Below are 26,969 nucleotides of genomic sequence, written 5' to 3'. Positions count from 1 at the left end.
GCACTCAACTACAACCTGAAATAAAGATTTTTACTATTTGCACATCTATATGGGTCACCTTATAAGTTATGTTCTCACCTGCATTTCAATTAGCTGTGGTGAGTTTGCAGTTTTATTATAAACTATGTTTGTTTATAAACAGCCTAGATTAAAAAAATCACTCATTCACAGAGGCATAAAGCTCAACTAGAAGTCAAAGACAAAGAGCTCAGCCTAACCCATTCAACATCTGGTGGCAAAAAGGAGATAGGAGCATTTCTAAACACATTTAAATTCCCTTTTTATTGATCGCACAAGAAAGACGTCAGTTTAATCCTCTGCTTATTCATTTTTTGACATTTACAGTCATCCGACCCCCACTTGAACACCAGAGGGAAAATGCCAGAACCATGTACGTTTGTCTGACTATTTTTCCTCTGGACACTTCAGAGTCTGTTTATCTCTGTTAACCTCTGCACCAAACACACATCTGTTACTGCGCAGGACTCCCCAGGGAAATCGTCCCATCATGGCCTGCACTCAGCCTCCTGCAGCTGCATTTGTTATTATTGAGGATTTCAATGTTCATGCATGCACATGATCGCAGATAATTGCTGCTTCATTGTCCAGTTAAATATTATTTAAGTGTAATCTGCTTGGAATTAATTTTAATTTGATTTCCTGTTTTTAAAAAAAATCTTTTTTGTTTAAAGAGTTTTGTCAGATCTCCTCAGACTAATTTTAATATAACGAACCTGCTTTTTAATATTGGTAAAACAGGAAGAAAAAAGTAGTAAGATAAAAAATCTAATTTTCCACTTCCTGTTTACAAGATAGCATTAGCATTGCAGCCATTAAAGAAAGGTACAGCAATCGATGTGGATCACGTCAGCCATTGATAGCATTAGCATTGCAGCCATTGGCTGTGTTCGAGATAAGCCAGTTCTGTGCAGATTAGATCACCGGTGATTGGCGCGCAATGCTTGCCGGTTAGCTTTGTGTCCGACTTGACGCCGACTTGCTCTGACATCATGCATACGTAGACAACGATAACCTCGGGAGATCAAGGCGGCCGCAGATTTTGGAGCAAGGCGCTGCAGTTGCTCTCCACCGGCTGCAAAACCTAGGGCATGTCGGGAAACGCCTGGCTCTCTCCTGATCTAAGATCTGATTGGTTCACATTTTGATCCAAACATCCGGTGGTTGAATGTAAAATGTTAGTTGGTCACATGTATTCTGTAAATCATGCAGCGTTGATGATGACAACTATATAGGCCACAAAGAGGAATGTGATTTGTGTTATTTTGTCACGTTTCCTATGAGCACACTAAAGCTACAGCTGATAACCTTTACTTAGTATTACAGTCAGGTCTCCATATACATTATATGATATCCACAAACACGTGAGGATGTGTTTCGGTTGCTAACAGGCACCAGAATCAAAATAAATAATTGAACAAGTATGAACGCTAACGCGATATCTTCACCCATCGTCACCCGTGAGCTACACATGTAGGGAAATCTGTCCGACTTAAATGCCGGCTTTCAGCCACTCCCACTGCTGCGTCCGTCTGCTCTCGACTGTTTTCCAGGCGAGGCGCTGCTCAACTCGAACAAGGCCATTAAAGGAAGGTATAGCAATCGATGTGGATCACGTCAACCATTGGTCCGCAAAAATATCAATTTCTGATGAAGCCAATCCTGGGTTAGTTTTCACTTCCTGCGCATGCGTACTCTGTGCACCCCGAACTCGCATGGAAATCAGGAAGAGGCTAACATCGTCCAGTCCGCTCCCTACAGACGCCGCTGTTGCCGGTTTTCTGCTCGAGACGTAAGCTAACGTTCTGCATGCTATTTTTAGAACCTCTTATTACACATTACGGTCGGCAGCTACTTGTAAACAGGCGCTGGGAGAGTGTTGCGCAACGTGGAGAGGGCGGTTCTTTCCTGAAATTCAGAAACATCGCTTGCTATACCTTTAATATGTAGACTCACCACTGGGTGCTGGAGAGCGTAACAGTGTTGCCACCATATTGGGTGGGTTCCCCACTCTCCAAACCATCGCTCCAAACCCAACTGGAGTCGATGCAGGGTGAGCAACTACACCTGTTTTTTTGTGCAACCAATGGTTGCAACAACCGGCACACTATTGAAAACAGATCATATGGGATCACTGTTGGCTTTTCTAGTCCACCTGATGGAAGTTTATATTTTAATTCATTTAATTTTATTACATTTTTATTTTTATTATCATGGTAAAATGGCAAACACATTCACACCCTGGAGATGATGAGCTACAATGTAGCCACAGCTGTCCTGGTGCACAATGGCGGTAGCGAAACTACTGAACACAGGCATCACTGACCACCGCCAACAAGCAAGGTGGGTTAGGCAAGTGTCTCGCCCAAGAAGACGTGTCATATGTCTGATTTTGTGAAAAAGCAGAATAAAATGTGTGTTTTAGATGGGTAAACACTTTCCTCCATAGAAATAAATCCACTGGGGGTGAATGGGAACCCATCCAAAATGGCAGGTCACTGCTATGCCTGCTCCAATAGGCAGCGCTATTCCATGTCGATTCTATGTATATGATGTCTGTGATTGCAGCGCAGTTAGCTGCTAAAAGAAGCAGTGGAAAACTCGCATGAGCCCTTGCTTCAAAATGAAGTTAATGACTAGTGGGAGTTTTTAGGACCTGTTAAGCGATTTGATTGTGACCATTATGAAGAGAAATAGTGTGGTTTGTAGCTGATGTTTCGATGCTGCTGAGGGTGTTGTGATAAAAGAAGAAGTTAATTGCCACCATGAATAAAGTTCCTTTGGTAATTAGTTATTAAGCATCTGCTCTCCTCTAAGATTAGCCACATGGAATAAATGGAAGTAGGGATTAATGGCAAATTATCATTATTGTTTCAATCCTTGAATGTGGGTTTTGTGCGGAATGGGCAATAATTGACACATGCTAAGGATGTTCTTTGTATTTTGATGTAATTCATGTGACTACAGTGGCCTGGTGAGGACATTTTAGTGATTTTGTAAGAATAATTTAGACAAAGGTTCATTTATTTTCATGAATGGTATAGGTGAGGCCTTATAGAAGTCACGACTTCCACACATGCTGGGATGAGGAAGTCAAATGTTTCTGAATCCCGGACTGGAAAGACAGCGCCCCGCCTCTTTGGAAGGTTCATTTTAAAGTTTTCTCTGTGATCAGAACTCTTTAAAGGCGTTGACCACTGAAAACCCATTTTTAATGATTATTTCTGATTATGATCGGTCACTCTGAGTTTTTCATGCAGGCTTAATGTGTAAATAGTCTCCTACACCTATCTCCTGCATTAGCTTCTGATACAAAATAGACGGTGAAACTCTAGGATTAAAAAAAGCCTGACAGATCTATGTCACACTGTCACTTAACATTCATGCACTCACCCATCTTGACTCAAGATGAGGAAGGCTGTTGTTATTTTACTGTCCAGTAAACATCAGAGAATGTCCCGACTATTATAAGCTAACCATTAGCATTAGCAACTCCACCACTCAGCAGAACTCCTCCAGGCTTGTGTTTAGTTGTGGAGAAAAAACATCAACGTTGTATGTCTGTGGTTGAGTCGTGTTGCCGTTAGCCAATCAGAGGCAAGATGTTCAAATATCAGGATATAAGACAACAGAACCTGCCGTCTGAGGCTCAGCTGTGATGTGGGTCACCACTAGTTTCTGGAAATGGTGCATTGGTATGCCCCCCCCCCCCCCAAGAACGACTTACAAGGCATTCGTCACCACTACAAATGCATTGATTAAATGAGTCAACCACATCTTTAACTCTTTGAAACATCAGGGTCGAGCTGTAACCAAACCTCTCCTTCCCGTTCCAGCGCTACATGTGTTTTGCCACTCCAATGGAAGTGAAGCCCCCAGAAGACCTCCAGGACCTTGGCGTCCGTTTCCTACAGCCGTTCGTCAACTTGTTGTCCAAAGCCACCTACTGGTGGATGAACACGTTCATCACCTCCGCTCACAGGCGGCCCATTGACCTGAAGGTCATCGGCAAGCTGCCCATCGCCATGAGAGCGCTCACCAACTACATAAAGCTCCGGCAGGAGTTTGAAGAGCAGAAGGTGAGGTCTGGTCGCCGAGGAAAGCGTTGAGCTCACGGCTCACGTCGCCATGCCTAAACATTACAGATCATCAATGCAGGAGCTTCCTGTGTGATTGTGGCTATTTCTGGACTTGTTTATCCAGCAGATGAGTGCAGATGGCAGCAGAGAAGATCAGGATCAGCTTAATATATATAAAAGTACACTTTAAAATGTTACGAATAAGAGGAAAACAAAGCTGCTGCTGCTGCTGCCCAAAGTTTAAATGTTTACACATAAAATGTATCTGAATCTAAAGCAGAAAAGATTACAAAGTAAATCTTTTTATTTGAAAATCATCAAGAGATTTAATTAGATTTTCTGCTGACAAACAAGATTTACTGTAATAATGTGCTGCTTATGTGACTCTGGTGTTCTCGGCAAACCATTTTTCAGCCCATTTGGCATTTTTTAGTTTCTTTTTTAAATCTCTTTGATATTTCAGTCTGACATTAATAAGATATTTGATTCTTTATTATTCCGTTCTGCTGCTCTCATGTTAAAACAGCAGAGATGATTCAGTCTAGCCACGAAAAGGATCATTTTTATGACAAAGATTCTTCTTAAACAGGAAAATGTCAAACTACAACTATGTTATTTGTGCTCATTTATTTAGAGGAGCATCGTATTTAGTACTGTTGTTGTAGTTATTCCACTTGAGAACATTGTGAGGATTTTACAGACTTGATTACGTTTATTTTTTTATTTTTTTCTGCAGAGTTATTAATGCCTCAGCAGGAATCCTTCAAACCAAAGATGAGAGTTTTCAGAATCACATCAGTAGCATCTTTTAAAAACTCAATCGCCATGGTAACTGAAACTACATCGCCGTTGGGGGAGGTTGTGTGTTCAGATTTCTGGATGCTGAAGCTTTCCACAAATTAAAGAGCAAGTCACCCCCTACAAGAAACTTACTTCACTCCCTCTTCATGTTTGAAAAATGCAACAAATGCTGTTGCCTAGCAGACCGAGAGGGCGGAGCCGCTAACAAATACACACACACACAGGCTCACAACGGCATTGTGACATCATAAGAACCAGTTTACATCATAACATACCTCTTAGCCAATAGCGATGGCAGATTTAAATCCTAATGCAGTGCAGAGTTTATACCTGACAACGGCACAACACTGACAGTTTTAGGCAGAAAATTGCTATTTTAACTAAAATGCACTAAAGTACAAAACTATTAACTGCACGTGTCTGCAGCACGACTAGACACACATCTATATAGTTTATCAGAAAAAAAGTTGATTTGGGGGTGACTTGCTCTTTAATTTTTGTGACTTTCACCTTTGAGTGATGTCACACGATGGTTTTTATAAAAAACACTTTCATACATTTGGAGATGCAGAAAACATCTGGTATCTTGTATTTAAGTCCTTTTGACCAACAAGTTATCCAGGGAGCATGCACTGAATTGATTTGATTAAAAACATTGTGATATTTGATATTGAATGTATATTTTATTACTTTAATATTCATTTAATTATATGTTTGCATTGTCACACATCATATCTTACCTCTTAAATCTCCATGTTAACCCTCTCAGGCTCAAAATAAGTTTTGATAAAAGGACGAACAACTAAGTCCTTCAGGGGTACTTCTGAGTTAAAAATGCTCATGAAACACGTACGTGGAGTAACCAGGTAAGTAGGTTTTACTCGTTGCAAATCTGCAACGCCTGCCTCCAGAGGGTCAATACCAATGCAAAAACTAAAAGTCTTTCATTGCTGAAACAATAAGTGTAATTTTACATTTATTCATCAAAAAGGAAGGAATTTAAGACGTAAAATAACTTTTTGCAGCCTTGATTCATTTTTCAGTAAGGATCATCTGCATTGTGTGTTTAAAGTAATTATTTACTTCCTACTTTTTGTTTTCTTTCTGCATGATTTCTAGGAGCATTGTAGCTTCCTGCCATTAATTGTTTATATTATCACAGCATAAAAAACACATTTCCTGATTAAATTAAGTCCTAACCTTTTCAAATGGATAATGAACCAAAGGATGATGAGAACGTGAGCAAAAAACTTGAAATAACACAGAAAATGTATGACATTGGTTCTGATCAAGGTCTTCAATTAAAAACAATCAAAAAAGGTTTTAATTCCTCAAAATTGTATTTCTTTGTTCAGTTTTTTTTTTTTTAGGAACAAATCTGCAACTCTTACCCCCCAAAGGGACAAATAAATACACCACTACAGTATTTTAACTAGTATAACGACCATAAAACATCGAAGAAGCATACTACTCCTAATCTTTTTAGTCTCATTTCTGGAGCCCCCGTCATGGGGTCAGACGTAAAGGGCCTCCTCTGCAGGGTCGTTGTTTTCCAGTGTTTGGGAGGTCACTCGGCATTCGTCACTACTGCGTGTGCGTCCGGTGTGAGCGCTGTCCCGCTTCCTTCCGGCTTCGGCGAGGGGATGAGAGAGTCAGGGACATCCCAGTGGAGCGGCGGGGAAGGGCGGTGGCGGTAGACCACTGCGCCGGGTCAGTCCCGGTTTACTGTGAACGGGACGACATCCCGACCCCTGAGGGGGCTGAAAACAGTGCTCTTCATGGGAAGCTAGTTCCACTCAGACAGTGTGAGAAGTAAAAAACCTCCTTCCCAGTTGTTTGATCCTGGGACTGATGGGAGGAAGTGAGTGTGTGTGCGTAACAGTGACACGTGTTACGTCCGAGCTTTGATTCGAGCGCCAACAGGAAGACGGGGACTCATGATGGTGGTCACGTCTGTTCTCACAGATCTGAGAGTGACTGAGGGATTCGCTCTCTATCTCACCCACCAACACACACACACACACACACACACACACACACACACACACACACACACACACACACACACACACACACACACACACACACACACACACACACACACACACACACACACACACACACACACACACACACGCCTCTGTCTTTGTCGTAATGAAACCTGTGATGGATTTTTAATTTCCTGTCATCTAAAGCATTCAGGAGCTTTTACTGGCTGCTGTATCCTCTGCAGCCACTACTTCTACCTTTAAACATAAATCTATCTGTGGTGCATTTATTTGATGGACTCAGCTCCTCTCTGAAAGTTTCCCTTAATCACATTTTGTGATGCCGAGGCAGCAGCAGTGAGAACGACGAGCACCGCCAACTTGACCTCTTTTTTTGAGTTCCTGCTGTAGTTTGTGTATGAGCACTTCAGTTAATGGGGCTTTCGTGTCTAGGCAATTATTTCCTTTTTTCACTCTTTGCAGTGCGTTATTGTCTGACTCTGTGTATTTTCCTTTTGTTTTGCTGCCATGTTAGACTCCTCTGAAAAACTGCAGCAGCTCCACGAAGACTAAACCTTCTAATTTACTCCCTACTTCATCGGCAGCTACTGTTTTAACCCTAATGGAGCCACAGATCTTGTAGAGGTGGTGGTTATTGTGTGTGAATTAGCTGTAAAATGCTAAATTCTTTGCAGGAGGCCAAAAATGTTATATCTTACTGCTTTGAGCTGCGTTCAACAAAGAGCCTTTGATCTCAATAACACTCTGTCTCTACTTTCATACCTCCCATTCAGAAGCCTCAGGGCACGGCACCACAAGGTCCAAAATGGATCTGGCAGGCTTTGAGGAAAGCGTTCGGCAGGCCTCTCATCCTCAGCATCACGTTCCGCTTCATGGCCGACCTGCTGGGCTTTGCCGGGCCTCTGTGCATCTCTGGCATTGTTCACCACATCAGCAAAGACAATCGCACCATTCAGCAGCCGGTGAGCAGCCTCTCGTACACTAAACCTTCTTGAAGTAGCAGTAAAGGTTGAGTTTTTAATCACAGTTTCTGGGAAGAGCACAAGCATCACATGACAGAGATTGAGACCTCCTCTTTGCCTCTCAGAGGTCACAGTTCGGTGAGAGACATGTGCGACGTCCTCTTTCCCTGCTACACCTGCCTGATGGTGCACTAATGTAAGCCTCTTCAAATATTTACGAGACTTATTGCTGCCGTGGCTCTTTCTGCTTCTTGGATTCCACACGGCTCAGAAAAAAAACACTCTTTGGTACAAAAGAAAACGGGCGTCGTTTGTTACGGTGAAGAGCTGCAGTCAGGAAAGGCCTGGGAATTGTGAAAATCGCAAATTTGTCAGCGAGTACTCGAGTTTAATAATAATAATCTGTTACTGAGAGAGAAACTGAGAAATATTAATGAAACCTTAATGACAAGTCTCCCTTTGAGGGATAATCTCCGCCTGATACAGAATGAAATAACGGTTGATGGAGATATTGTGTGCATCTCCTATAATTTCATCATAATCTTCTACAACAGCTGCAGAGGATGCGGTTCCTTTTACTTTTCATCGAGTTTCATAAATTCAAATGCCTCCTCTAAAACTTAAACAGTACATTTATTTATGAAGGGGTGAAACGGATTAATTTGATTAAACTCCGCCCTGAAGTGTCAGGTTCCTACAGGACCCACAGTAATAAATCAGCCTCCTCTTTCTACCTGCTTCTGATTCCAGATGAAGCTACTTGGCATCTATTTTATTTCCTCTAAAGAGTTCCTGGAGAACGCGTACGTGTTGGCGGTGCTGCTCTTCATCGCTCTGCTGCTGCAGAGGACCTTCCTGCAGGCTTCCTACTATGTAGCCATTGAAACTGGAATCAACCTGCGAGGCGCCATACAGGTGAGCCTGAGAAACGCTCCAAAAGATGTACGAATTCCCGCAACCTGGTTATTTTTAGATTTTTAAAAGAACATGGAACTGTCCTATAAATATTTTATTTCTGAGACGGTTAAATGAACAAGCTGCATTGATTAGAAGACCATATTAGAGTTAAATGTTACATTCTACAACAAATGATTGACTTTGCTGTCAAATTTGTTGATGCATGTTTGTGTTTTGTATAAAATAATAATCAACGAATCAAAATGTTGAGTAATTTTAAAAATTAGGTCAAAAATATGGAAAAAAATGAATGAATTTATCATTCAAATCAGTGTTTAAGGCGTGCTTTTGTGTCTTCTCTTCAGACAAAAATCTACAACAAAATCATGCGCCTGTGCACATCCAACATGTCCATGGGAGAGCTCACCGTGGGTCAGATTTGTAACCTGGTTGCTATAGATACCAACCAGCTTATGTGGTTCTTCTTCCTCTGTCCTAACCTGTGGGCGATGCCAGTGCAGGTAAGAGAGACGCCAGTCCCCTTCTCTCTTGTGAATGCTCGTCTCCACCCGGAGCGGAGCGGCATCAGTTTTTCTGCGTTTAAACGTCACAAATCTTCACTTAGGTGTGTTCTTGCTGTGTCTTTCTAATTCCATTCTTTCGTTCTTTTTTAAACACAGAAACAGTTTTGTTTACCTGTTTGTAGCTACAGTTTCGCCGACGGCTGCCGGCTTCTTCAGGCTGACGCTGATGGTGGCGCGTCACTTCCTTCTCCGTTTATCTGCGGGCAGCAGAGGACGTTGTCGCCCTCTACTGCCCGCTCTCCCCTCTCCGACGATGCAGTCCCATGCGTGGTCCAGCGTGTAAACTCCGTCGTCCCTGTTCATGGTCCCACATCCACGTCTCCTTATCTCGATTGCTTCCTTGATCCATCTTTTGTATTTTTGTTGTTCGGTGGTTATGATCCGTGTGCTGTCCCAGTCCATTATATGGTTTTCTCTTAAGCAATGATCTGTTACGGCTGACTTCCTTATTGTACTTTCTGCTTCTTCTTTTTTGTTTCTGTGTTTAAAAAAGAACAAAAGAATGGGACAAATCTTCACTTTCATTTACTTTAACACCTTAATGTTTCCTCAGCTCTGAGCTGCAGAGCTGCAGTTGGCTGATTTGACTTTAATGCTTGCAGAAAAAGTGTTAAAGTCCACTGTTAAAACCAGGTGTCTAGGGGGCCTGGGGTAACATGGAGGACGCGTGACACAAAGGAAAATTAACAAAGGTTTTATTTACTTTCTCTTAATTCAGAAAAGATGACTATTATTATTTTAACCACCACGGATCTAAATCCACTTTTACCAAAACAGGTTCAAACAGTAATATGTAACATAACTCTAAAGAGCACAATATCGAAGTTCCAAGTGGGAGACAACAGACCAGAGGAAAGGCAGCTCTGCACTATTGTCTCCATTGGTGAGGAGCTCCAGCTGGTCCTTTAAACAATTTGCGGCTGATGAAAACCCAGCTCAGCTGGTGCAGGGAGGAGCAAGGGTGAGCCAACATAGTCTGCAGGCAGGCTCCTCAGATGCAACATAAAATGCACAGAAAAATGAAATCACAACACAAAAAGGCTCCAGTGTTTGTTTGTTTTTTGTACCCAAAGGTGTAGACCTTAGGCTTTATGGGGGGAAGTGTTACGGCTGGAGCCTTTTTGTGTTGTGATTTCATTTTTCTGTGCATTTTTATGTTGCATCTGAGGAGCCTGCCTGCAGACTATGGCCTGTTGGCTCACCATTGCTCCTTCCTGCACCAGCTGTAGATATGTCACGCTAGTAGATATTACTGCATGGATTTCTATTTACGTAAACACTGTGGTCTACTGCTGCAGTTGAAACAAACCATCATCCACAAACAATAGAGGAACAAGAGGTAGAAGCGTGCACAATACCTTTTAAATGCTCTTATCATGCATGAAAGAAGCCTAAATCCTCTGCAGGAGCGTTCACCCTTAAATGAAATGTCTGATTAGATTTGTTGCATTTTATTGTGCACTGCTGCATTTTTCTTCTTGCCTTTTCTGTTTTCCACCTCCCAGAGCTGAAGCCCTGCTGTTGTTGCAGCATCCTGTTATATTGTTCTATATCATACACTGTGTTGTTTATTTATTTATTTATTTATTTTTAATCCCTTCGGTCTCGTTCAATAGCACAAAGCTTGGGATCACGTGGGAAACGGGGCGTTGTATTCAGAGCAACATATAGATGTAAAGGCGCTGCGTGCTGCTCTCCCTGTTGCAGTTAAATCGGTGCATTTCACGGGTGTGCAGTCAATTCTAAGTATGCAATCAGCCTGTTTGAAATGTGTTTGTGCAGCAGAATCGTGTTGTTATGGATAGATGGCATTGAGTAGCTAGTGAGCATTCATGATGCAGTAGGTTGGGTGAAAACATTAGAGTTAGAAGGAAATATTGATGCATTTAGAGTTTTTTGTTAAGTGTGGCTGTGTGGAGTGTTTTAAAGGAGTTAGCATCATACCTGCAGCAATCAGAGTGATCTCAGTTTGGAGACATTCACATTAGGGAGTCAATCTCACATCAGAGACAGCTAAAGACCAAATTCATCTAAAGTAAAAAAAAAAAAATTCTAATCCAAAGCCTTCACACTTTTGCGTGACATGGTTTTTATTGCATGGGCTGCACGGTGGAGCAGTGGTTGGCGCTTGCCTTGCAGAAAGCAGGTCCTGGGTTCACATTCCAGCCTTGGGTCTTTCTGTAAGGAGTTTGCATGTTCTCGTTGTGCACACGTGGGTTCCCTCCAGGCTTCCTCCCACAGTCCAAAAACATGACTGTCGGGTTCTAAATTGTCCTTAGGTGTAAGTGTGTGTGTGTGCGCGCGTGCGTGCGTGCATGCCTGGTTGTTGTCCTGTGTGTGTCTGTAATGCCCTGCGATTGACTGGCAACCTGTCTGGGTGTACCCCACCTGTTTGTTCGGAAACTGCTAGAGATAGGCACCAGCCCCTCTAACCCTGCATAGATATGCAGGTAAAGAAGAAGGATGGATAATTTTGTTGCACTTTGCACCAAAGTCCTTTATTTAGCTGTTTGGGTGAAAAAGTGAACACAGCAGCTACGCTAAGGATGTTTGGTTTAAACAAAATCAACAGTTTGATTCTGTCTTGTCACACCGAACATGTTAAAAATGTTTTTATTTGCTTTAAGTAGCAGAAAAAAACCTCTCTGATTCTCAACACTGAGATCTCTCAGGCCTCCTTTAATGTCTCATTATCACCTGACACAACAACTCTAGAAAAATTATTTATTCTTTTAAGAAAAAAAAATGCAATTTCAACAAACACCTGGGGGCCATTTGTTCTTGATATCTAATCAAATTCAAAGCTCTCCTTGTGAACCTATTTTTTTCTACTGATGGTATCCTTGAGATCATAATTTAGTTTGGATTTACCTGCTGAACCTTTAGTTTCCCTCCTCCAATAATAAAACGTGTTGTCTGAAGAAAAACGCAGCTATAATCATCAGTATTATGGCTGAAGTGTTTTTTACACCTGGAGGATGAATACAGAGGAACACAAAGAAACAAGCAGGGTGAGGTGGATGGTACAGAAAATATGAGGATTTTAACACAATTTTAATAACTGGAAAATGAAAACGAGGGTAAAAAGAATCAAATAAATAAATAAAATAGTTTGTTTCAAGTGTTTTTGGAGTGTATAGTGACTAACAGATGCGACCAGCCAGTAACAAAAGTGAAATCCACACAGCAAGAAAACATAAAATGCTAAAATTAAATATAAACATAATCTAATTTACATAACAGATTTTAGGATAAATCTATTGAATAAATTCTGTTGTGAACAGAATGATTTTATCTACAAATAATCAACCAAATTCAAATGATCAGAGCGCTTTGTTTTATATTTCTGATGAAAATTTGCAACAAATGATTGAATATTGGTTCTCAGGCACATTATTGATTTAGAGTTTTAGTTTTTTATGTGAATAATTCATTTCATGATGTGTATTTTTACATTTGGACCTTTGATGCAGTCAAACATCTCTCCTAAAATTATAGTTTGTATCCATTTAAAACTCCTTTACTTTTTCAACAAAATTACCTGTATTGAAAAAAAAAGATTTTTCTTCTAGAATATTTCCCACCTATCAGTTTAAAACACAGCATAATAAAACAGATGCCACACAGATTATCTTTCAGTATTCTATAAAGATTTTCCAGAAATGTTCAATTTTTATTTAAAAAAATAACACATTTCAGACATGTTTTGGTCATTTTGACATCTTGTATGGCCTTTATAAATACAAATGAGCTTTTATTTCTTAGCAGAACGCATCTTTATCTCACATGTAAATGTATGTTTATAACATGCACAATAAAACATCACATTCCTTGTTTTTTTTTTCACATTAATTATCTACTGGAAATCGTTTCGGACATTTTTACCATGTTTAGCTTGGAAGAAGAAGAAGAAGAAGAAGAAGAAGAAGAAGAAGAAGAAGAAGAAGAAGGAGAAGGAGAAGGAGAAGGAGAAGGAGACGGAGAAGGAGAAGGAGACGGAGAAGGAGAAGGAGAAGGAGAAGGAGAAGGAGACGGAGAAGGAGAAGGAGACGGAGACGAAGACGAAGACGAAGAAGAAGGAGACGGAGACGAAGACGAGGAAGAAGAAGAAGACGAGGAAGACGAGGAAGAAGAAGAAGACGAGGAAGACGAAGACGAAGAAGAAGACGAGGAAGATGAAGACGAAGAAGAAGACGAGGAAGACGAAGACGAAGAAGAAGACGAGGAAGACGAAGATGAAGAAGAAGACGAGGAAGACGAAGACGAAGAAGAAGACGAGGAAGAAGAAGTAAATGAAAATATCATTTCTATAGCGCCTCTCAAGATAAAAATCACGAAGCGCTTCACAAAAACAAAAAATGTAAAAATATAAAAACTAATTTAGAAAATGGTTAAAAATATATTTAAAATGAGCAAAAAATAGACAATTGTGATTAAAAAATGTTAAGAAAGAGAGAGTGAATAGGAAAGAGGGAAATCAGTGGATCCCGAGGAAGGTGGAATAGGTGGGGAGAGCAGAAAAAAGAGAGTGATGAAGAAAGTCATACAAAAGCCAGCTTGAACAAGTGAGTTTTCAGCTGCTTTTTAAAGGAGACCACTGATCTCGGGCTCGGGGGAGAGAGTTCCAGAGTCTGGGGGCCACGTTTTTACCTGTATAAAGCAATAAGCTACACACATGTAATAATTATACATCTGATACAATTCAGATCACCTTCAACACTCAGTCACACAGCCAGGGCTGTTTCAAGACATTTTGGGGGCCAAGGCAAAATGCCCCCCCCCCCCCCCCCCCGTCCCCCAATAACTGGGCTCCCCAGGAGTGTTAGTTATACACTGTTTGTTAAAACCCCTCAGACATTACTGACATGTTCTAATATTATCAGATGAAAAACTAAATTATCAGACATGCTGTCTCATCTGCTGCTTTTCCAAACTTGCAAAAAGTAACAAAACCATGTGAAAGCCACTATTTGTGGATTCTCTGAAAGTTTCCATGGAGTGTGTGACAACTTATTTTATCATTGACCCTATCGTCTAATCTCACAGCTGAAGCAAGCATCCTTAATAATCTGTGCACAGGAAGCATACCGATGCTGTAGTAAAACAAAAGGTATAATAATTTATTATTAATAAAACCTTGTTGCAGCACTAAAGCAGAAAAATGAGATTTTGCAGTAAATATGCTAAATATTTACACATGAATTGTTTTAAAGCCCTTTAATTGGCAGAATCTGATATTAATTTAGTTCTTACAAAAAAATGGGTCCCAACGTGGTTTGTGTGGCGTTGCCATAGTGTGACGTCATAGGCACAGATCTCCTGTCCTCTTGTTTGGAAATGGAAATATGGTCACCCTATATTAAACAAACTGTCCACCCGGGCTTTTGCGCTGCACAGAGACGCTTCGCTGCCTATGACTGAACGTCAGTTGAGAGTCAGTCTCGTGCAGACTGACCAATGAAGAGAGGGCCTCAAGTTAAGACCCTCTCCTCATTGGTCAGTCTACACAAGGTGGGTCAAAGGTTACCCTGAGCGGGTTACGTGATGCCAGGCATTCAAGTATTGAGTATATTTACTGCATATTACAGTAAAATATTCTGTATGTGACCATATTATTGTGATTCTTGGGTCGTGATGGGGCCCTTGAACATTGATGCCCAGGGTACAACAAAGTGTTAATCTGGCCCTGGCAGGAGGTGATCAGTAAACAGTGTGACATCATCTGTTTGCTACACAGAAATACAAAAATGGTGGTGATGTTGAACATTTTGTTCAGTTTTATGTCTTTTTGCCAGATTCTGAACCAGGAAATGGCTGCAGGCAGCGAGGCAGCAGCCAGAAAGTTCAGGAGCAACCAGTGGCTCCGCCTCCTAGCCAATCAGCGGCCGACAGTCGCGATGCCGGTCTGACTCATCCCTTGGAACCACAACAGAGCAGAGACTGAAAAGTAGAATGGAAGCAGGGGGAGAATACCGAACCGTGGTGTTGGGAAAAGCTGCCATACCGAACCGAACCATCCCAAGTCACGTTGAGTACTGCCGTTGAAAACGGCCTAATAGTGGTTCCTCGGTCAGAACGCAAGTCTACGTCTCTACCCATCACAAATGCCAGACTAAAGCTTTATTTTGCATCAGGTTGCTAGTTTTATTCATGTTTTTAGTGTTTCTTCTTTTTGCTCTATGGCCATATTTCTTTTCATTATTTTATTGTGTTGTGCTTCCATTCAATCCTAATGTTGCTTTGCATCTTGTACGGCACCTTGAACCTGCTAACTGTCTGCAGCAAGGGTTTATAAATGAGCCATTCAGTTCAATGTGATATTTAGAAATGCAGAAAAACAGGACTGCTGCTCATTATTTAGCAGGTTTTTTGTTGTTGTTTTGGATCAACTCTTTTATTTTAAAGTGAGACTGAAGATGAACATCATTACAAGAACACGGTGACTAAAAAGGAGGCTGAACTCAAGAGAAAATGGCTGCTTCTGAAAGGCTTCCACAGGCAGGAAAAGCCCGCTGAGATGTGGACTGTTGAAGCCGTATTAGTATTCGCTGTTCGTGCGCACCTGTCTGCTCCCATTGTCCGCCATACTCGTTTCTGCCTTGGCGTGATGAATCAGTGAGCTTTTGATTTTCACCCACCAAGTTTGATGTGTTGGAAAATGTCATGAATATCTGTAGCTCTTGACTGGAGTTTTATCAAGGCGCAGATGTTCCAGTTAAAATTCTACATGAGTTGCGTGGTGAAATTAATATTTTACATCCCTGACTCCTCTTTTGACGTTAAATCGCCATTTATGGGCAGACGGCCGAACCATTCCTTCTTTTGACCTTTATGTTTCTGTTATGATAGAGGTCATGTGATCAGTCCTGTTCTAGATGCTGGAAAGTTTTTGAGTTAGCGATGAGAGCGAAACCAAAACGCCAAACACAATCTGTCATCTCTTACCTTCCTCTAACATCTCTGTGGTAATAATCCTCTGGTTTCACTCCCATCGCCCACCTTGAGGTTCTCTCTCTCGCTCCTTTCTCCTCCAGAGGACATTTAAGGAATTGAGACATCCTTCAAGACATGGACGTAACTTTCACTTTAGAAGTGGGGGGGACACGGGGGGGGGGGGGGTATCTTTACAGTATGTTCTAATGGGAAACAGGTTTCAACACAAATGGCTGTTTTCTGTTTGGCCCTAGAGCTCAATCAGTGTCAATTTAATATAGTGTAATATTGATTTTGGATGGTAAAAAGTGCAGGGGTCAAAACTTTACTTTGGAAAAAGTGGGAGGGGACATGTCCCCCCCCCCCCCCCCCCCCCCCCCCCCCCAAAAAAAAATTACGTCCATGTTCAAGATAATACTGAGATCGATACTGGGGTCACACGCGGAAGGGAAAGTCGGAGACGGAATAAGCGGACGACCATAGTAGATGTGAAGCTCATGCCCTTGACCTTTCTTTCAAGAGCTTGTCATTATTTTAGAGGTTTGTGGCACAAAATAAAAACAAATCTAAGAAGGTAACATTTCAGCTCATTTGGTGAATTACTTTGATCTTCACAGAAAATATGACAGTAAATCTTGACAGGATCACACACGCTTTGGCGTGTTTCGTTTCCCTCCAGAATAATCTGATAATCACTCGGTTGTGTTTGTCTCCTCGGGGGTCTGCTGATTCTGAAATACTTCAGCTAGAAAACGTTGTTGTCTTTGACAAAGCAGCGGTGTGTGTGTTGAGCCTTTTTAAATCAGACGTGTGTGATGCGAGGACCTGACAGAGGCCGTGTGGGGGTGTGGCGTACGTGACTGTCTCCCTCCCGAGCTGCTGTCGTAAAAAGGCTGAAGATAATCAGACACCTCGACTCCACCGGCACACGTTATCCTTTGAGCGATGATGGGTGGGGGTGAAGTGTCACATCCATCTGGTTGTGTCCTCTCTCAAGTCGGCATGCAATCAGTGGGACGCCTGGAGGCTGGAGACGTGGACACTTTTAGATGTGGACATTCATGTGGACGCCAGGAGAGTAATGATTTAGAGCAGCAGAGCAGTATTTTTGCTTGTGGCTGTAATGTTTGCAGGTTTTCTGAGTGGAATAAAGGTTTGGATGTCATCTCCTTACCTGTTGGCTGCTGCTTTATCCACAATCAGGGCCGTGAGGTTTAACAACGCTGCCAAAGACTACATTCTCATTTAGCTGCTGCACTATTGCGGACCTGCGACCCGTCTGTGGGAGAATTTAGCATTCCTCTCTGATTCATGATGAATATTTGTCTTTCAGATCATTCTGGGAGTGATCCTCCTCTACTACCTCTTAGGAATCAGTGCCTTGATCGGAGCGACCATCATCGCTGTGTTAGCTCCTGTACAATACTTTGTGGCCACAAAGTTGTCCCAAACACAAAAGAGCACTCTGGTGAGTACTTTTATTGGCTGCTATCTTCTGTTTATGGATGAAATGCTGTGAAAATGTTTCTTCTTCAAAAGAATGTGACGCAATCAAACAGGCTAAACGAGCTCAAAAACACACCTCACCCTATTTTAATTAAAAAAACTCAACAACAGGATACTGAGTTACAGAGTTTTAAATGACTCTTGAGTAAATCTGGACTGGACAACCGGTAGAATGAGTCTTTATGCTGCTGCAGAGGGACAAAGAGCTGCAGGTCACAGACCCCTTCATCATCGGCTCAAACTTTTCTGGCAGCAACTCAAACAGCTAAAGATCTTCAGAGCTCTGGAATATCATTGTGGGACATTTTGGACTCCACATAAACTCTCGCCTCAGTTCTTCCGCCTGTTAGATTTTTCCCGTGATTGCTCTTTTGCTGCTCTCGGGTCGAGCTGATGTGTCGGATTACGGTTTCCGCTTTCGTCCTTCCAGGAATACTCCAGCGAGCGTCTGAAGAAGACCAATGAGCTTCTGAGGGGCATCAAGCTGCTGAAGCTGTACGCCTGGGAGCACATCTTCCGTGACAGCGTGGAGGAGACCAGAGGCAAGGAGCTCACCAGCCTGCAGGCCTTTGCTCTTTACACATCCATATCCAGTAGGTGATGTTATTGATTTATTTCCACTGCCTTTTTAACATTTGCTTTTTAAGAATGATAGCAGGACAGCAGCTGTCTGTGTGGCTCCAGCTCTGCTGTAGACTGCATCTGATCTAAAATCAATGACTGCAAACTTGGAGAAGTCAGCAAAAATGTCCCGTTTAGCAGTTTGACAAGAAGAACGAGACACTAGCACAGTTTTCCGATTAAACCCCACACGCTGTGTGATTTTAAAGTATTTTTTCTACACTCAAACAACTTCACAGCCAGTGTTTTACACATGGTTGGTGATTATTGAAGAAGGAAAAACTTGAGAAAATAGGTAAGCTTTATTTGAATCAATGACACATTTGCATGTTTAAACAGGGATGCATTGCAGCATTTGTGCAATATTTCTGCAGATGTGCATATCTTCTTTTTGTAGTCATCCAGACATATCTGTCCCTGCATCAACAAACCTCCACATTCCTGATAAAAACGTGTCTTGCTGATGAATTCCTACTTCTGTTTGTGTGCTCCTCCCCCAGTTTTCATGAATGCAGCGATCCCGATTGCAGCTGTGCTGACGGTGAGTTTTATTTTAGGGGTTTCTCCGCAGTAGACCTTTAAGTTATTGTCTTTGCGAAGGACAGATCAGAGACGACGCCAGGCAGCAGAGCACTAAATCCCGCCTGTATTAATGGAAGCGCTCCAAGGCTGTTGACCGTTAAAAATCACAAAAGCCAGACAAACACGAGGATCAGGGACAACAGTGAGGGACACGTAGAGACAAGCAATTCACCTTAGACTTGATTCAATCCTCCCCATGGGGTGACATGAGCCCGACTCACCGTCTGTTTGCCCCTGATGGAGTTTTACCTTGAACTGGCAACAAATAACCGTTCCTTCCAAGGAGGGAACGTCATTTACTTCCAGCTAACCCGAGACACCCGTGTCCTTTCTGTGATCCTGCAGACGTTTGTGGTTCACGTCCACATTTCCGAGGACGCTGATCTGTCCCCAGCTGTGGCCTTTGCCTCCCTGTCTCTTTTTCACATCCTGGTTACCCCTCTATTCCTCCTCTCCAGCGTGGTGCGCTCCACCGTCAAGGCCCTTGTGAGGTGAGAAACATGTCTGGACTCTTTGGTTTGAATGTGTTGTTGTGGTGGAAAGGTGAACCGCAGAAAAACCCACCTGAGACTGAAGCACGAGCCGAGCGCTGAAACGTAACATGATTAGACGAAGCTCGTGACCTTTCCCTGCAGAGCATGGGTCAGCTGCATTATTGGATTTTGTCACCAACACCATCACTCGTAAACTGGTCCGTGACTCAAACATCACTACTACTTTTCCACCTGCATCATCTTTTGTGATTTAGTGACTTGTGTGACTTGTGCCGATGTCAATCCCTTTTCTCTGATCTTTTCATTCCTCTGACCTTTTATCCAACTTTGATTATTGAGACTGATTGACACGTTTCTGCCTCTAGAATACAGTTATTAACCCCACTTTTAAGTCTGAGGGCTTTTATTGTGACAGAAATAGCATAAAAGATGGTGCCAAAAGGGACAAATAAAATAATTAGCTACAGCAATTTACTTGGAGTGATCAGCGAGGCCTCACAGATACAAACGCTTTAGCAAAAATCGAGTGAATTAACAAGTAAGACGGTCTTCTAAGGATGTCACGTAAAGTGACTGAGGAAGAGCAGCTCTCAGGTAAAAAGGTCACGTCACTTCAAATCCAATCAGCTCCGCTTGCGCCTCTGGGATGTGCTCACAGGTTGGAGGGTTTGTAATCAGTGAATGAAATTACAGCAGGGATCACCTTAAACTGCCACTGCTGAATCAAATCAAATCTACTTTTATTTATAGAGCCCTTTTCGTGATAAAATCACAACAAAGTGCTTTACATAAAAACAATGAAAAACGAGCTAAAAATAGTTAAATATATCAATGAAAAGCCAAGGTCAAAAGGTAGGTCTCGAGCCTCTTTTTAAAAGCATAAATAATTTCAGCAGCCCTGAGTTTCTCCAGCAGACCGTTCCACAGACGAGGGCCATAGTGGCTATAAGTTTTGGTTCGACTAAAAAGCCAGTACCGGAGGACCTCAGGGAACACGGCGGCTCATAATTTAAGAGAAGGTCAGGTAAATAGGACGGTCCAAAACCGTGGAGACATTTATAAACCAATAAAATAACTTTTAAATCGATCCTAAAATGCACAGGAAGCCAATGCAGCGATTTTGAAACTGGAGTAATATGTTCCTGCCCTCTGGTCCTGGTCAGCACACGTGCTGCTGAATTCTGGAGTAATTGTAAGCACCAAATACTCTTTTGGGGTAGACCAGAGAGCAAGGCATTACAATAATCTAATCTGTATGAAATAAAAGGAAGTGTGAACACCACATCTCATCTTTAGCTTTAGGAAGCAGTCTCCGTGGCGTTGGTGTGACTGGGAAGTTTTATTTTTACGAGGATGGATGTGAAGGTCGCCTGTGATCCTTGGAGATGCTGATTTTAGAAACAAATGATGCAAAATACTCAAATGTATCCTGAAACAAAACTATATATATATATATATATATATATATATATATATATATATATATAACCACGTGGGGCTGAACAGGTTTTGTTTTTACATAATTGATGGTGGAAAATAGTCTGTGAAGCAAATCTCATCCTTTAGTTTCAGATTTGTATGAAACGAGGACATCTTACTGTATTTTGTTTGTGAAGTAGATTAAACTTGAGCCAGTCGAGGTCACACGCTGGTGTTTTGTTATGTAATCAGATTTGTTTTGCACGAGTCAGCAGAGCAGTCAGTCAAGAAGGGAGATGAACAGTGGGTTTATTGAGCAGATGGGTGTGGAGACTGCTGAATCTGATTTAAAATTTCTCAGGAAGAAGAAAGTTGTGATCTGAGAGCTAAAGCAGCAGATTTTTTACTTTCGCTCCCCGACAGCTGACTCTGTTTTTTTGGCAGCGTTCAGAAGCTCAGTGAGTTTTTCTCAAGCGATGAGATTGGAGACGAGCAGGAGCCTAAAGCCACGCTAACCTCCAGCTGCAGCAATCACAACCAAAACAGATACCAGGCGGTGGTGAGTACGAGCTCTCCTGGAGACGATGCAGGAAAACACCTGATTCTGTCACTTCCTCTCTGCTTCGTCCAGCTCTGACTGTTGTCCTCTTCCTCCACCTGACTCCTATTATGACCATTAACCCTCCATTCGCTGGATGTCATACAACCCTCGTCTAGTCGTCCTCTAAGCCTTTCCCTTCGTCGTCCTCCTCCTTTTTCTCCCGGTACCTCCAGCCCCTGAAGGTGGTGAACCGGAAGCGCCCTCCAAGGGATGAATGGAACAACTACAGCTCACAAGGGGAGCAGGAGAGCGACGGGCCTTCTCAGGAAGTGGACCGAGACATCTGCATCAAGGTGAAGGGGTTAACCGGAGTCGTCTTTCTGAACTGTCTGCCAGGCAGACGCAGGTGTGATCTGAGGCAAAAACCTTTATGAAAACTCAGCGATGACTCGACCGCACCAGAAGCCTCAAGATTTTAACTTTACTTAAAGGTCAGCTGGTGGAAAGATCAAAACCGGCACAGTTTCGCTTCAGGTTATGAATCAAAACCCTTGATGACCTTTAAAGATTTCTTTACATGAAGAACAAAAGTCTGGTTGGAAAAAAAAAAAGATCTAAGGATGTATTTGGTCATTTTCCTGCCTGATACTAATAAGCTGTGTTTAGACTTTTTTTGTTTCTTAGAATATTTTCCTCTAGAATTATCATAAAATGTTGTGTTTTCTTCTGATGTTCCTGTTTTATTCGTCAGCCCTTCAAAGCTTAGAGAAGTATCCTGAAGTGTCATCGTCCAAAGACGGCCTTCGAATCAAAATGTTACATTTTTAATGAGCTTGAGAGTATTTTACATTCAGCTCACAGCCCAGGAGCTGCACCAGACCCATGTAATGTTCAGTTTGACTCATCTGCTGACTGAACCTGTGCCACATCTCCAGATAACGGGGGGATATTTCACCTGGACAGACGGACCACCAACGCTCTCCAACGTGGACATCAAGATTCCCTTTGGTAAGCATCGCCTCCTCCTCGTTTCTCTGCTTCCTTGTTGTTATTTACGTTTACAGTTACAACAACGCCATGTCGTCTAATCTGTCAGGAAAGCTGACGATGATCGTGGGTCAGGTGGGTTGTGGGAAGTCATCTCTGCTGCTGGCAGCACTGGGAGAGATGCAGAGGATTTCTGGAACTGTCATCTGGAACAGGTCAGCATCGTTTTTTCACTGAAAACAGTTGTGTGTTTTATTTACGCTGTAGCTCATGAGGTAGCGCGGCTTGTCCAGTAAGCAGAAGGTTGCAGGGTTGATCCCGGCTCACAACAGAGAATGCTGCAAGACAACCTGCCTTGCCTGCTGGTGGTGGTCGGGGGGACCAGTGAATGGCAGGCCTCGCCTCTGTGAGCGCACCCCATCATCACCAGTGTGTAAATGTGTGTGTGTGACTGATTGTGTTGTAAAGCGCCTTGGGGGGTTGCAGAAACCTAAGAAGGCAATATACAAATGCTTGGGGCAGCAGTAGCTCAACGGGTTAAGTGGGTTGTCCTGTAATCGGAAGGTTGCAGGTTCGATCCCGGATCCGGACAGAGAATTCTGCTGTTGTGTCCTTGGGCAAGACAGTTAACCTGCCCTTGGTGGTGGTCGGACGGACCGGCGGCGCCTGTGCTCGGCAGCCTCGCCTCTGCCAGTGCGCCCCAGGGCAGCTGTGGCTAAGCCGTAGCTCATCCCCACCAGTGTGTGAATATGTGTGTGAATGGATGAATGATACACTGTAGCGTAAAGCGCTTTGGAGTCCTTACTCTGAGAGGCGCTATACAAGTTTATTTATCATTATCATTTACCATTTCAGATATTAGGAATTATTTCTGCTTCTGGAAACACAAAGTTTAACTTTATAAGTTGTGATGCTCCCGAACGAGCTTTTGTGTCTTTTCTCTGTGTCCTTATCTAAACCTCCATAGTAATTTGTTCATTTGGAGCTTCTGCATCATTTTATTTCAGGTATTTCTGCACCAGTTAGTTCTGAAACAAAGCCATATGCAGGAAAACTAGCCTTGCAAGAGCATTCTCACTATGACTCAGCATTATAAAGAAATGGATTTGTAGGGTAATGAAATAGAGCTGATAAAGAACTGGCTATCTTTCATGGTTGGGCAGAACACTTTATGCACCAGTGACCTGAATTCAGTTTGCTGCTTCAAGGAAAAACTCCCAGACCGTTTGCTGCAGCAGCAGGTCAAGCACACACCGAAATCCCACTTACCTTCCCATCATCTCTGTAAAGCATCTGCTGCAGGGCTGCAAACCCTGCTCTCATGTAGATTAATCATAAAACAGCTCAAAATATTAAAATACTCTCCTTCTATGTAAAATTAAAGCAGCATTCACTCACACTCAAGTGTTGCTGAGCTTTATTCATATTTGCACAAAAAATTTTATTGTCATTCTTTCAATTGAAAAAACAATCGTTTTAATTGACTTTTGCACATTTGCAGATGAAGTCATTGTAGTCAGAAGAGGATTTGTTTTCCGGATTGTCATCTTTTCCCAGAAACAAGACGTGCATATCGCTATGTGCATTGTTGTTGTTTAGGTTCAGGGCTTCCATATAGACGGAGGAATTGCTTTACCGTAAAAGTCATAAAATCGCTTTTAAACACGACAAAGCCAAACAGTAAACCTGGTTGGCCAATATGGCCATTTCTAGGAAAAACCTCTAATCATACTGCAAACTCGGACGTTCTCCTGTGTTTCAATGAAACAGGAGAGTTCACATTAAACCCTTCAAACGTTTGGTGAGTCATCGCTGCATTTGAACGCCTCATCAGGCACCCAGAATAGAGCTGCACTCCATTTGTCAGAGGTTTAGACTCTCCCAGCTGATCATAACTGTTTTTGGCTGTAACACACACACACACACACACACACACACACACACACACACACACACACACACACACACGCGCGCGATCTTAGGTTGGGTAAAATACCTTACTGCTTGCCAGTGACTCTCACCTATCACGTGCCCCCCGGATGACGAAGCAGCTGTCATCTGGACTCTGCCGTCGCCACGATTTTGGATGCACATAAAACAGAGTTTGTCCTTCTGTTCCTGTGATGTTCTGTTGTCGCTGCGCCGCTGTGTTCGGTTAGAAGCATTAAAGCTACAGTACACACTGATCAGGCGCTGATTCCTGGAAGAGCTGTCAGCTTTTAAGAGGGACTCTCTAATAAATTCCTCGTTCAGCACAGAGCTGAGGGCAGCAAAACAAACTGATGACACTAATCAAGCCAAATGCAGAAGAAGATAAATGAGACGGGCTTCCGCCTCACTGTGGTGGAAGTGTTAGTAATCAGAGGAGCCAGTGGCGCTTCAGGTTGATAATGATAGAGCGGTGATTGGCTGGTTTGGAGATCATTTCTGATTCAGAAACAACTTTGTAACGTGATGGAGGAGCTATTCCTCCGAAGGTTATTTACCTTCTCTCCACAGATGCCTCTGACACAGTACTAAGCTGCATGAGACTGCCTCAAGGTCATGCATTCGCTTCTAAAACTGCTTTCTTTCCAGCTCAAGAGAAGATTGAAGAAAGGACTCTTTCCTTTAAATAAATCAAAGAACTCTATTTTTAATAAAGCTAATCAAACAAAGTGTTAGTCAATAATATAATGTTGACTGATCTGTGAAATAACAATGTTATGATTAATATGCTTTAATAAGTAATATGACTTTAATCTAGCTGCACTAGACATGCTGATTACACGTAATGTAAAGGCATGACACATTGCTTTCACTGATCCAATCAGAACCTTCCTTTCTGAAGCGTGGCATAGTCTCTGCGGTGTTTATAAATCTGCCAACTTTGATTCTGTGAGGACCTGACCTACCTGCTGCTACAGTAAATACAAAGTGTTACATAATCCCTGCAATAAAAAGTTCCAATCTTCTGGTTAAAATAACCCAACGGTCCGTAAAATTGATTTCATGTTTACTATGGAATCTTACATCTTACGGGTCCTTAATTAGATGTAAATTAACTTATTTTACAACTTTATCAACCAGCTGATGGTCTGGCTGCTCGGCCTCGCTGGGTTGCTTCATCCTCTTCTCACACATGTCCAAGTGGAGATCATAATAAATCACCAAAACTATAACAATCCTAAAATGGCATAGTAAAAATTCAGATGAGAAAAACAAACAAAAACCAAGAACTAAAAGGCAAGAATTCCAGGTGCATCAGTGGTTTTCCATCCATTATTGGATTAATTCAATAGTAGAATTACCAGTTCATCTCCTCAGAAACCTGTTAATCACCCACTGATTAAAACCAGGTGTGTTGAAGCAGAGCAACAACTAAAGCATGCTGGGTAGAAGTCCTCAGGGACCAGGACTGGACACAGCTGGAATGCATGAAGTCAAAGCTTTAATAAAACATGTGTCACAAAGAGAAATTAATATTATAAATGATAAATTATGCTGCATTTGAGTCGTTACTTCAGACAGAGGAGCAAAAGGATCTTGTGTTGTTCGTGAGTACCGAAAGATCAACTCAAACCTGAGATTTAATTTATGAACAAAACAACAGGATCCTGGATGAAAACAGCTGAAATTAACCACCTGCATCAGCCTCAGGCCTGCTTTACACAGCAAGAGAATTATACTGATTTTTGACCCAATCCTCCTTTTGACAATCACAAGGAGGCCTCTGATTATTTCAATTCAATTTTATTTATATAGTGCCAAATCATGACAAGAGTTATCTCAAGGCACTTCACATAATAAACATTCCAATCCAGGTCAGTTCATTAATGGGCCATTCCCATCTGTACCGGGTCGGCCCGGGCCGGGTAGCGTAGGTTGTTTACATATCTGGGTGGCCTGGTATTTTTCCGGGCCAACCAAGGCTCATTCTCAGCCCTCTTCTCGAGGGGGTCTGCTTCAGGCCGACCAGGGCCAACACACCCACTGCTGACAGCAAATTCACACCTTCCATTAGAGCAAGCCTCTGATTGGTGGGTAGAATCAGCCCACATGGGCTTAAGGCAAGGATGTGTGGAATCAACTGGGCCAGGCTGGGGCCGACTGGGGCTACCCGGCCCGGGCCGACCCGGTACAGAAGGGAATGGCCCATAAGCCAATCAGAAAAAAAATGTTTCCTATATAAGGAACCCAGCAGGTTGCATCAAGTCACTGACTAGTGTCAGTGACTTTACAGCAATCCTCATACTAAGCAAGCATATAGCGACAGTGGAGAGGAAAACTCCCTTTTAACAGGAAGAAACATCCAGAGAATCCTGACTCAGTATAAGCAGCCATCCTCCACGACTCACTGGGGATCGAGAAGACAGAACACACACACACACACACACACACACACACACACACACACACACACACGCACGCACGCACGCACGCACGCACGCACGCACGCACACACACACCAAGTAATGTGTCTATGGTTACATTGTGATTTCTAAGTAAATATTCTATTCGGTGAGAGATAAACTTTATTGTATTTATCCTAGTGAA

General features: G+C 42.4%; 1 protein-coding gene across 7 annotated transcripts in view; it reads left to right on the top strand.

Annotated features, from left to right (window-relative positions):
- The window catches only part of abcc8 (ATP-binding cassette, sub-family C (CFTR/MRP), member 8), an 86,905-nt gene that overhangs the window by 23,830 nt on the left and 36,106 nt on the right, over positions 1-26,969 (top strand). For 5 of the 7 annotated variants that reach the window (XM_015964890.3, XM_015964889.3, XM_070550439.1 and 2 more), the window contains exons 6-17: positions 3,855-4,097; positions 7,681-7,869; positions 8,620-8,784; positions 9,132-9,287; positions 17,617-17,751; positions 18,220-18,382; positions 18,911-18,951; positions 19,338-19,483; positions 21,350-21,464; positions 21,623-21,799; positions 22,382-22,454; positions 22,543-22,648. In XM_015964890.3, coding sequence (XP_015820376.1) covers positions 3,855-4,097; positions 7,681-7,869; positions 8,620-8,784; positions 9,132-9,287; positions 17,617-17,751; positions 18,220-18,382; positions 18,911-18,951; positions 19,338-19,483; positions 21,350-21,464; positions 21,623-21,799; positions 22,382-22,454; positions 22,543-22,648 — 1,709 coding nt within the window. Of the gene's footprint in view, positions 1-3,854; positions 4,098-7,680; positions 7,870-8,619; positions 8,785-9,131; positions 9,288-17,616; positions 17,752-18,219; positions 18,383-18,910; positions 18,952-19,337; positions 19,484-21,349; positions 21,465-21,622; positions 21,800-22,381; positions 22,455-22,542; positions 22,649-26,969 lie in introns of those variants that run through there. The other 2 variants (XM_015964892.3, XM_054733246.2) reach the window with 2 other exon arrangements.

This window comes from Nothobranchius furzeri, chromosome 4, assembly GCF_043380555.1.
Source record: "Nothobranchius furzeri strain GRZ-AD chromosome 4, NfurGRZ-RIMD1, whole genome shotgun sequence".
Lineage (NCBI taxonomy): Eukaryota > Metazoa > Chordata > Actinopteri > Cyprinodontiformes > Nothobranchiidae > Nothobranchius > Nothobranchius furzeri.
Note: the sequence above shows the minus strand (reverse complement) of the source record. Positions and strands in the feature narration are given on the sequence as shown.